Below are 12,330 nucleotides of genomic sequence, written 5' to 3'. Positions count from 1 at the left end.
AGACAGAGAGATATATTGGCCCATATTTTCCGATGTCTACGGATGCGTACGTGGAGCGTATGCACCACCCCCAAGGGCCCCGCAAGTTCCAAGCTTTCACACGCGAAGTGCAAGCGCGAAAACCCAGAAATTGCGATCTGTCAAGACAGATAGAAACATAGAAAATAGGTGCCATTCGGCCCTTTGAGCCTGCACCACCATTTAATATGATCATGGCTGATCATTCCCTCAGTACTCCTTTCCTGCTTTCTCTCCATACCGCTTGATCCCCTTTAGCCATAAGGGCCATATCTAACTTCCTCTTGAATATATCTAACGAACTGGCATCAACAACTCTCTGCGGTAGAGAATGCCACAGGTTAACAACTCTCTGAGTGAAGAAGTTTCTCCTCATCTCAGTCCTAAATGGCTTACCCCTTATCCTTAGACAGTGACTGTCCGCATCCCCAGGAAAAGGGCATCCCCGGGAGGAGAGTTTGGTTATTTGCCGAACTACTGCCCAACGAATGCCCATGATACAAGGTGTAAGGTGTGCTTTTACCAGCGTAAGAATTTACATGAATATAAAAATAATTTTACTTCAACTATTTAAACATTAAAACACCTGTAAAATAAGTTACGTTTTTTTTAGCCCCTTTACAACATTTAAATTTATTTCTCAAAAAATGTAATTTTTGTTTTAAATGTTCAATTAAATTGTATTTTAAGTTTGTATTTGTAGTTTGTTTTCATTTATTTGTTATGTAAATGTATTTTTTATGTGATCCCCATTCATGCTCATAAACATGGATGGAGATCCCCTTCTTTCATTAGTTGGGCCGGCCCATGTGATCCTGGGGCACTTGCGAACTGTCTGCGCTCCTGGGATAAGTGGGCCTCTACGCATGTCTATTCATAGAGGCCCAAGAGTGCAAGTCTCTGTGGATCCGGGACCATCAGGTCGGTTCATAGATTTTTTGCCATTCAGAGGCAGTCACTCGTGGGAAGCCACTGACTACAAATTCAGGCCCATAGATTTCACTTAGCAACAGCCGGTGTTTGCAATCAACTGGCCTTGATTATATTTATAATAGAATGTTTGGAGTAGAAATGTTATGATAGCAATGTCTAAGCACTAGAAGATTTATGCTTGCCACAGCAAGGCTACAGTCTTTTTACGTGCATCTAATGTTGTTAATGTATGTTGAAGAAAATGTAGGAATATTTAAATGGAAAATATTTAAAACGGAGTTAAACAGAGTCTGAGAAAAATATAGTGTGTTAAGAAACAAGAGCAAGCTAAACACTAATGAGACACCATGGCTGAATAAAGACATAAGGAAAAAATTAAAGGGTACGGAAAGAGGCACACAGAAGTACATGCTGGATTTTGGGCTTTTTGAATTTCGGGGCATTAATCACGGCAAGGTGTTAAAGCTAGCGTCTGAAAATAGTTTATGGCTTCGACTGCAAGTTTCGGTGAAAATGTAAGTTGGAGGAGGGTTGGTGTTAAGTCAGGCATTGCACAACGGACTTTGTGCGCCCGAGCCGAAACTTGCGACAGTAAAGAAGTTTAATTGTTGTTTAGTGCCCTGCAACATAATGTTGTATATTGTATGGTTTTATTTTGGTGGGAGGCGTTTTTGTGACTTTGCTGCAGTTAAATTTATGACTCATCATTTGCCATTGGTGTCTTGTGCATCATTCCAACGTTCACTGGAGATATGCCTTTATGGTGGCACATAGCATGTCCAGTATTAGCTCCATCCCTCAGTTTCCTCCATTTAGGAGAACCGGTCCATTATGAGCTGGCAACATGCGACTCTTCGCCCGGCAGCACCTCCACACTGTCTCCCCCGTGGATGGGGCGCTATCCAATGGGGGCCTCGCCAGGCTTCTCTTAGCGTCAGGCGCAGAAGTCTCGTTCCTCTTGATAAATTAGGTTTACGTCCCCCGGAAGGTGTAGACAAGCACTCTACTACTTTCCTGGGGCGGTAATAGGGCGGACGCCTCAGCAGCGCTTGGCCACACAACGCTGCTGCATCCAAGGGGCCCTTCCCTTCGACTCTGGCACCTACCTGGAACACCAGGGTGCAGGATTGCAGCGCAATCAGTCCGGCACTCAAGCCGGCCGCCCAATACCTGTCTGCTGAAGTGGTCGCTGTTATCGCCCGTCTGCTGCAAAGGGTGAAAGCCAATTTCAGAGCCGGAGCAATAACAGGGAGATGGATACGGCGATGATGTCATGATCTCCAGGCGCAGGAGATTGGGGGGGGGGGGCGGTGGGAGCGATGCCGTAGTGTCGCCGCTAAACTCCCGCCCAATATGGCAGGAGTTGTTAACAATGCATGCCTCGTCGCAAACTCAGTTAGGCCACTTTAGCATCCTCCAGGGGTGCTAACGGGAGGCACAAAGGAGACCAATTTCGCCCCCAATATTTAGTTACTAGATTTCTAGGAATTTTGACTCAGACTACCACGAATGAGAAACATTGGGTTGGATTTTCGGCTTTTTGTTTTTCGGGGCACTAGTCGCGGCAGTGCACAAAAGTTAGCGCCGGAAAGCAGTTTGCGCACTCATCAGGAATTTTCGGCAAAAAAGTGATCTGGAGAAGCGTTGGTGTTAAGTCAGGCTTTGCACTGTTTGCTCGAGCCGAAACTTTCGGCGTTGAAGGAGATGGCTATTTTGCGGATGCTCATTGAAATTTTTTTTCTCTTCTTGGTTTCTTTTCCGGTCGCAAAGGCAAATGCAGGATGCATAAGCTTCCTCCGCACATGTGCATTTAAACCACCCCACTTCAGCCACTTCAGCTGAGTTGGAGGAGCAGGAAGGAAGGCAGCATGCCAGGCGCTTCAGCCAGGAGACTAGTGAGGCATTGGTGAGCACAGTGGAGAGGAGGTGGGCTTCACCCCATCTTGCTGGAGGAGCTAGGCCACTCCCTCCTGTGTTTAAACGCATATGGAGGGACATTGCACAGGAGGTGTCTGCTGCAGACATTGTGCCCAGGACTGGCACATGGTTCAGAAAAAAGTTCAATGACCTTACAAGGGTCATCAGGGCGAGTACCATTTGCATCTATTCTTGCCTCCATGACTTCTAACATTAATCTCACACACTATGTGAAGTTTATCATGCATCTTGTCCCTCTCAACACTCTGTGGGGTGGCTTTTACAAAGATGAAGGCTTATTTCGGCACCCATTGGCTTTTAATGATCTATGCGCATTATTTGTATCATTAATATCGTCCCTCGCAATACACTCTAACTTCTCCTATCGCTTTCTGAAAGATCGCGTACAGCTCCCCTGTTAGCTGCCTCTAACCTGCGAATACATACTGATGAAGTACATGCAAGATCCAAACAGATTGAACGGAGGCCACGAGAACATTCATACAGTATCACGTATTCTACTGTGGTAGGGATATGTAGCACAACAGCAGAGAAACCTTTTTTGAACCCTTCCTATTTTTCTCTTTACAGTCCAAGCATTCCCAGAATCGAAGGGAGCAGCTCAGGACAGGCGGAGGTCCGCCACAAACAATCCCACCGCCGGATGTGGAGGAGAGGGTCTCTGCCCTCATTGGAGTCCCAGCTCGGACATTTGCCGGGGCATTGCTGAGGCCCCTTCGGGAAGTGAGGGTATGTAAATGGATGGCGCGACACAAAACACTGCATTGAAAGATATTATGGAGTTGCGGCAGCCCTTCAAATGAATCTATGCAATGACACCTTCCTCATGTCACCCTGCCCCCTTCCCTGCTGCTAACCACTCATCTGTTGTTTTCTACATTCAGATAACCAACCAGAGGTGCAGCATTCGTCGAGTGGTCTCCAATTCAGGCCACGCTGCAAACAACGAGGGACTGGAGGAGACTGCTCCGGCGGAGCATCAGAGCCCACCAGTTGTCGCATCGGCACTCAGTTCATCTGGCGACGACACTGACTTCCCGGGGTTTGAGGATCAGGAGGCTCCTGCCAGTGGCGTACAGCAACACAGTGCCGGGGTGGAATCTCGCAGGCCAGCTCTCCGGAGGGTGAGTCGGCAAAGTTGGTCTGCTCAAAGACACGCAAACAGTGAAGTGGACCTGGTGGAAATGTCCAGGGGGGCGCAGTGATGCACTGTGACCTTATAGATGCATTGGTACGGATCCCAGCGAGCTCTGACAAGCTCACTGCGACTGTTGCGGAGGCGGCGTCGCAGATTGTCGTTGCGAGTCGTGAGTCCATCATTGCCCACATACAGAGGTTGGTGGCCTCGAGCAGTGACAGTGGAGTTCCAGAGAGTGTGGCGTGTGCCCTTGATCACGTCGCAGACTCGGGTGCATCACAGGCACAAGCTTTGCTTCAACTTGGGCAAGTGATGCAGTCCATGTCTGATTCCATACTCTCTGCATTCACCATTGTCCCACGAGGAACTGACAGTGCCAAAGCAGGCCAGTAAGTTGTGCGTAGACATCATGTTCCGGTTGCTAAGGCCCAGCCCCGTCGAAGAGTCAGTGGCTCCAGGGAAATGGCAGCTGGTCTCATTCATCAGGATGACAGAATTCCGTCTCCCACCACTCACTCGCCAACCATGCACCATACACGGTTGACACCCCAGCTACCTATGACTGTTAACGCCGAGGAAGAGGCACCCCAGTTGAAAGCTGGGCCTTCCATGCCAGGAGCTGGTCCAGTGCATCCTCAGACGCCATCTGCATTGTCTAGCCCCCCCCCCATCACAGCAGCCCTCTAGCAGCCTTGCTGTACGCCCTGAGGCCTCATTGAGGAGGAGCAGCAGGCATGGGAGGGGATTGAAGGGAAGGAGAGGGAAAAGTCTCATTAAGATCCATTAAGGACTGGCAACACTTCATTGTCAGGAATGTCTGTACCATTGTCCACATTGTACATAGTTGTGTGATAACAATGCACTCAATGGTGTCACTGAAGGGTGCAGTTTTGAGTCATTTTACATTTTGTTCACTGCATGAAGCAGTTTTGTGTTACTTTAGATGTTGAGTGCAGGGATCAGTTCTGTGTTCATAAGTCTTTAACCATTGAATAGTTTTGGGTCTTGGGGAAGGGGGAAATTGAAACTATTGCATTTTGATAAAAATTGTTGTTTGACCTTTGACATTGCTGTCTTGTGCCTCATTCGCAGAATCAGGTGTAGAATAGCCAGCATGGCGGCATAAAGTAGCAAGGCAACGCTCCAGCCTCCCCTTCCCTGTTCAAGCAAACCGGTCAATGATGAGCTGCCGACGTAAGGCTCTTGCTGCGGCCACATCTCCACGCTGCCTCCCCTATGGTTGTGGTGGACGCGGTATGGGTGTCTCCGCAGGTTCCTCTTCATCGTCTTTCTCCTCCTGAGGTGGTCCTGCAATCCCCACTGGTAATGCCTGTCCCTTGATGATGGCTAAATTGTGTAGCATGCAGCACACCACAATGAATTCAGAGACCCGTTGAGGGGAATATTGAAGGCTGCCTCCAGAGCAGTCCAGACATCGGAAGCGCTGCTTCAGCACGCCAATTGTCTGTTCAATGATGTTATGGGTGGCTGCATGGCTGTCATTATAGCATTGCTCCACCTCTGCATTCTGAGTTGGTGCTCGCAAGGCGACATGTTTACAGTCAATGGCACCTTGAACCTTGGGAAAGCCTGCAAATCATTCAACCCCTAGAGCCCTCTCATTCTGCCGTTCCCTGCTCATTGGGAACTTTATGAAGTCCATTCTGCATGCGTACAGTGCCCTTGTCACGTGGAATGCAGCAATGTGCAGCGTGCTGCAAGATGCTACAACTGTCCCCTGCTGCTGCCTGGAAGGATCCAGAGGCATAGAAGGCCATCATCACTGTAACCTTCACCTCGACGGGCAACACAGTCCTGTTAGGCTGTTGGTCTGCCTGAAGGAGCTGGCATATCTCTGTCAACACTTATTTTCTGAAGCGCAGCCTTTGAACGCACTACACATCAAAATTGGTATGACCAATGTTCCCTGTAAACCCGTGACGGCGTATGGCCTCCTCCCCAAACGTCTGCGACCTCTTCAATTCCGTTGCCTACCATGGACAAGAGCCCTTTTTCCAGCTTGAAGCTGCCTGCCAATAGCAACCAGCATGATTTGCTGGCGAACTAGCATTGTCCCCATTGAAATCTCTTACTGACCTTGAAAACAAAGGGTTAAGTCACATAAAAGTGCCACTTTAAACTGTAAACATAGAAACATAGAAAATAGGTGCAGGAGCAGGCCATTCAGCCCTTCTAGCCTGCACCGCCATTCAATGAGTTCATGGCTGAACATGAAACTTCAGTACCCCCTTCCTGCTTTCTCGCCATAACCCTTGATCCCCCGAGTAGTAAGGACTTCATCTAACTCCCTTTTGAATATATTTAGTGAATTGGCCTCAACTACTTTCTGTGGTAGAGAATTCCACAGGTTCACCACTCTCTGGGTGAAGAAGTTTCTCCTCATCTCGGTCCTAAATGGCTTACCCCTTATCCTCAGACTGTGACCCCTGGTTCTGGACTTCCCCAACATTGGGAACATTCTTTCTGCATCTAACCTGTCTAAACCCGTCAGAATTTTAAACGTTTCTATGAGGTCCCCTCTCATTCTTCTGAACTCCAGTGAATACAAGCCCAGTTGATCCAATCTTTCTTGATAGGTCAGTCCCGCCATCCCGGGAATCAGTCTGGTGAACCTTCGCTGCACTCCCTCAAGAGCAAGAATGTCCTTCCTCAAGTTAGGAGACCAAAACTGTACACAATACTCCAGGTGTGGCCTCACCAAGGCCCTGTACAACTGTAGCAACACCTCCCTGCCCCCAGCGTTCTGCGCGCAACTGTGGCAGTCACTGACAACTGCGATATAAGATCCTCCAGCCTCCCTTTAAATATGCTGCAAATTGCGCCTGCTACACCCTGGGACTGCCTGGTTTTCTTGGATGGTTCCTGGGGCGGTCACTAAATCAGGCATTCAGGCCGAAAGTTCCACCTGGGGCACTAGCCCAGCCTTGCACGACGATTTACATCATCATGACCGTCAAAACGGAGGATGGGGTGGTAAGTTTTTGTGTCGCCGCAAAACCATTGGCGAAACTTCTGGCTGCGCGCCAAATCCTGGATGCCCCGTTTGATGCCCAGAAACACCATTTACCGCCCCACCAGGGCACAAAACGAGGCGCAAAATCCAGCCCATTAACTTTTATTACTCTGGATCTGGCCCATTACTGCCATTATAGTGGCATAGTTAGATACAATATTCACTGTGACTATGGTGCCTCTTTGCAGCCTTTGACACTGTCAGCTACACCATCCTCCCTCAATGCCTCTCCTTACTGTCCAGCTTGGTGGGACTTAACTTATTTGGTTCCATGCTTACCTGCAGCCAGAGCACCTCTACCAATGGCTTCTCATCCCATCCTCTACCATCACATTAGGAGTCCCACAAGGATGCACCTCCTCTTCATTTACATGTTGCCCTTGATGACATTATCCACAAACTTGGGGTTAGCTTCCACATGTACACTGACAACACCCAACTCTACCTCTTGACCCCTCCACTGCCTGTGTGCTGCCAGATCAGCCATGATCTTATTGAATGGCGGAGCAAACTTGAGAGGTCAAATGGCTTACTCCTGCTCCTATTTCTGATGTGCTTAGACTGCTTGTCCGACATCCACTCTTGGAAGAGCTGCAATTTCCTCCAGCTAAACACTGGGAAGACCAAAGCAATCATCTTAAGCTCCTGCCACAAACTCCATACCATCACCATGATTCCATCCTCCTCCCCATCCACTGTCCTGGGCTGAACCAGACTGGTCGCAACTTCAGTATCCTATTGGACTCCAAGCTGCGCATCCAACCGCTGTCCATCATAGTGACTACTAATTTCAACCTCCGTAACATGGCCCACCTTGCCTCATCTGCTCCGAAATCCTCATCTGCTAAAACCTTCAGCAATGCCTGCCACCTCCAGATTCGATTATTCCAATATTGTCCTGGTCACCCCACACCGCAACCTCTATCCCTTTAAATTAGATCCTTCGTTGTCTTACCCCTATCTTTGTAACAACGCTGCAACCCTCCTTCAACTCTCTGAACTCTTGACTCCAGCTTCTTGTTCTCTCATCTCCCATTGCCCCACCTTTGGTGGCCGTGCCTTCAGCTACCATGGCTTGGAATTCCCTCCCTAAATCCCTCTACATCCCTCTCTTTTTCAAAGACTCTCCTTGAAACTCACCTCTGACCAAGCTTTTGGTCACCTCTCTTAATATCTACATCTATGGCTCAGAATCTTTTTTTTCTTTATTCTGCTATAAAGTGCCTTTGGAATGTTTTGCTACATTAAAGGCACGTTCTAAACACAAGCTGTTCTTATTGAACTAAAATGATTCCCAAATAGTGGTAAATGTTTTTTTGAGGGGGAAAGGCATATCAGAACCAAAAAACAATAGATCTGTACCAAAGCTTGGTATCTGGCAAATTAACCCAAACAGCTTCAATTTGTATCTCTGAGTTTAGCACACATCTCAGAAGGCAGGAAGAACAGGACTTGAGAAATTGCTTGTGTAAAGTTGTTGACAACAGTACCTGACTAGGTCCCAAGAGTGGAAATGCCAGACTTTCCTCCTGCAGTGTAGCCCCTCGTTCTTCACAAACTTGTTTAAGAAGCTTCTTCACAGCTCCTAAGGAGCCCAAAAAAGATTAAGTAAGTACTCAGAAGAATGAAAATCAGCCATAATTTGCTGTAGCAGGGCAATAAATGGCACCCGCCGTTAGTTAGATTTGTGCTTGCTGTTTTATCGCGATAATTTTGCGCTGAAAGTTGCTGAAATCAGAGCTGATAATATCACAGCGATGGAAACCAGGCATCTGGGACCTGTGTGAACAGGGCAAGCAACTGTTTATATTTTTAACCAATCAGGTTGAAGGATTGTGAATTAAAAGTACAAGGACTAAGAAGAAAGTGTAAATTAGAGCGGGTGAATTCAATGCCAATTCAGGTACAGAAAAGATAAATAAAGTAAAGGAAAGAAAGATTGGATTACGAGAGCGAGGAAGAGACAGAAAAGAAAAAGAAAAAAATATATTTTAAATTTTACATTTTTAAAATCTCCAATAACAAATAAAACCTGAAGGAATGAGGCTTCAAACCCGTAATAGTTCATTTTCAGTGCCAGAGTTTGTTTGGCAGTAGTTAAAACTTATCGCATCGTTAAAAAGGTACTTAGAATGAAATGCACAAGATGTAACTTTCGATGGCGAGTTTAGTTTGTATCTGCCAAATACGGCAACTTCGCCATTCAATGGTGAGGCAGTCAGCGAGATGCCGTTTTCGCGAAGCTAACGGCAGAGCAGTGCATCTCGGACAGTAACATTTGGATTCCCACGTTTAACTGTGCATTTGCCCTCACCTGAAGTTGCTGTGGCATTTGTGCATAAATAATGATGAGTGCCATTAGCCTCACCATTATTTTGAAGCAATTTATGATCCATTGTTTAGACGACAAATACAAATAGAATTTGCAGTTGATTGGAGCATCCATTTTCTATTCAGAATGCAACTTTGGATTTACTCGGCAAGTTTGTTTTTACTTGGGCTGCATGATGAAGCACTTTATGTCTACAAAGTGATCTTAACAGTATAACAATCATTGCAACATAATAATGTATTTTGAACAGGAGAACACCATCAGCCTGTTTAGCTTGGCCATATAAATATCCTCTTTTCACTGCAGTATACCTCTACATACATAATTTATAAAATGTAATAATCCTGGATCTTTTTAGATACCAGGAACTTGCCTAATCCTTTTTTAAAACCCTTAGTTTCTCCTTCCACCATTCACTGGCAGTTTGTTCCATATTTGAGCACATTTTTCTGAACAAATTCTGTCTGAATGTCTATTTACTTTAGTTTTCCTTATCTTTATACTTGTCTCGTTCTGGAAATCTGAATACCACACAAAAACATCTGATTCCAACTTAATGAGCTCCTTCATAATCTGGCCTCAGTCTTCTCTCAAGTAGGTACTCAATCACTTTTCATAACTCGGTTCTCAAGATTTTGGTATTAATCTTGTAGCCTTTGGAATCCTCTCCAATCATGTGATAGCCCTTCTGAAAGAGAACCCCCAAAATTGGACACTGTAAGGAAGAAATTACCCATGTTTACATAAGAACATAAGAAATAGGGACAAGAGTAGGCCACTTGGCCCCTCGAGCCTGCTCTGCCATTCAATAAGATCATGGCTGATTTGATCTTGGCCTCTGCTCCACTTCCCTACCCGGTCCCCATAACCCTTCACTCCCTAGGGCAAAGTAGGGCGAAACGCACTCTGGGATGGAGGAGGGAGTGTGGTCAAATTGACCCTCCCTTTGGGAGTCTGGACTGCTTGCTTTACTTGGACCTCACCAGTGAGGATCACAAAAGCACTTACACATTCAACCAGAAAATTCCCGGAAATCGGCAGAGACCCAGCAAAACCAGGTCTTTGCTAGTTTCCTAGGGGTTCTAACAGTCTCCCAGCAAATTTACAGCAGGAAATTCATGGAACTACGTGAAGACCAATGTAGGTCCTTTGCAGTCAGAATCAGGTGAATTTATAATGGGAACAAAGAAATGGCAGACCAATTGAACAAATACTTTGGAATTTCTTCACTAAGGTAGACACAAATAACCTTCTGGAAATACTAGGGGTTCGAGGGTTTAGCGAAAAGGAGGAACTGAAGAAAATCCTTATTAGTCAGGAAATTGTATTAAGGAAATTGATGGGATTGAAGGCCAATAAATCTCCAGGGCCTGATAAGTACTCTGGGATGCAGCCTAAGGAAGTGGCCCTAGAAATAGTGGCTGCATTGGTGATCATTTTCCAACATTTTATTGACTCTGGATCAGTTCCTATGGACTGGAGGGTAGCTAATGTAACACCACTTTTTAAAAAAAGGAGGGAGAGAGAAAACAGGGAATTATAGACCGGTTAGCCTGACATTGGTGGTGGGGAAAATATTGGAATCAATTATTAAAGATGAAATAGCAGCGCATTTGGAAAGCAGTGACAGGATCGGTCCAAGATTTATGAAAAGGAAATCATGCTTGACAAGTCTTCTGGAATTTTTTGGCATGTAACTAGTAGAGTGGACAGGGGAGAACCAGTGGATGTCGTGTATTTGGACTTTTCAAAAGGCTTTTTACAAGGTCCCACACAAGAGATTAGTGTGCAAAATTAAAGCACATGGTATTGGGGGTAATGTATTGACGTGGATAGAGAACTGGTTGGCAGACAAGAAGCAGAGAGTCGGAATAAACGGGTCCTTTTCAGAATGGCAGGCAGTGACCAATGGGGTGCCGTAAGGTTCAGTGCTGGGACCCCAGCTATTTACAATATACGTCAATGATTTAGATGAAGGAATTGAGTGTAATATCCCCAAGTTTGCAGATGACACTAAATTGGGTGGCGGTGTGAGCTGTGAGGAGGATGCTAAGAGGCTGCAGGATGACTTGGACAGGTTAGGTGAGTGGGCAAATGCATGGCAGATGCAGTATAATGTGGATAAATGTGAGGTTATCCACTTTGGTGGTAAAAACAGGAAGACGGAATATTATCTGAATGGTGACAGATTAGGAAAAGGGGAGGTGCAACGAGACCTGGGTGTCATGGTACATCAGTCATTGAAATTTGTTATGCAGGTACAGCAGGCGGTGAAGGCGGCAAATGGCATGCTGGCCTTCATAGCTAGAGGATTTGAGTATAGGAGTAGGGAGGTCTTACTGCAGTTGTACAGAGCCTTGGTGAGGCCACACCTGGAATATTGTGTTCAGTTTTGGTCTCCTAATCTGCTATTGAGGGAGTAAAGCGAAGGTTCACCAGATTGATTCCCGGGATGGCAGGACTGACATGAGGAGAGACTGGATCAACTGGGCTTGTATCCACTGGAGTTTAGAAGAATGAGAGGGGATCTCAGAGAAACATATAAAATTCTGACGGGATTGGACAGGTTAGAGGCAGGAAGAATGTTCCCGTTGCTGGGGAGTTCCAAAACCATGGGTCACAGTCTAAGAATAAGGGGTAAGCCATTTAGGACCGAGATGAGGAGAAACTTCTTCACTCAGAGAGTGGTTAACCTGTGGAATTCTCTCCCGCAGAAAGTTGTTGAGGCCAGTTCGTTAGATATATTCAGAAGGGAGTTAGAAATGGCCCTTACGGCCAAAAGGGATCAAGGGGTATGGAGAGAAAGCAGGAAAGGGTACTGAGGTTCAATGATCTTATTGAATGGCGGTGCAGGCTCGAGGGGCCGAATGGCCTGCTCCTGCACCTAATTTCTATGTTTCTAACTCCCAAGGAATTGTGGGCTCCATAATTGATTTT

General features: G+C 46.3%; 1 protein-coding gene across 6 annotated transcripts in view; it reads right to left on the bottom strand.

Moving 5' to 3' along the window:
- LOC139267405 (uncharacterized) overlaps positions 1-12,330 on the bottom strand; it is a 200,523-nt gene that overhangs the window by 122,622 nt on the left and 65,571 nt on the right. For all 6 annotated transcript variants that reach the window (XR_011593893.1, XM_070885684.1, XM_070885682.1 and 3 more), the window contains one exon: positions 8,552-8,646. Coding sequence is in view for 5 of the 6 variants with exons in the window: in XM_070885684.1 (XP_070741785.1) it covers positions 8,552-8,646 (95 nt within the window). In the remaining variant the exon portion in view is untranslated. The remainder of the gene's footprint in view (positions 1-8,551; positions 8,647-12,330) is intronic.

Source organism: Pristiophorus japonicus, chromosome 7, assembly GCF_044704955.1.
Source record: "Pristiophorus japonicus isolate sPriJap1 chromosome 7, sPriJap1.hap1, whole genome shotgun sequence".
Lineage (NCBI taxonomy): Eukaryota > Metazoa > Chordata > Chondrichthyes > Pristiophoridae > Pristiophorus > Pristiophorus japonicus.
Note: the sequence above shows the minus strand (reverse complement) of the source record. Positions and strands in the feature narration are given on the sequence as shown.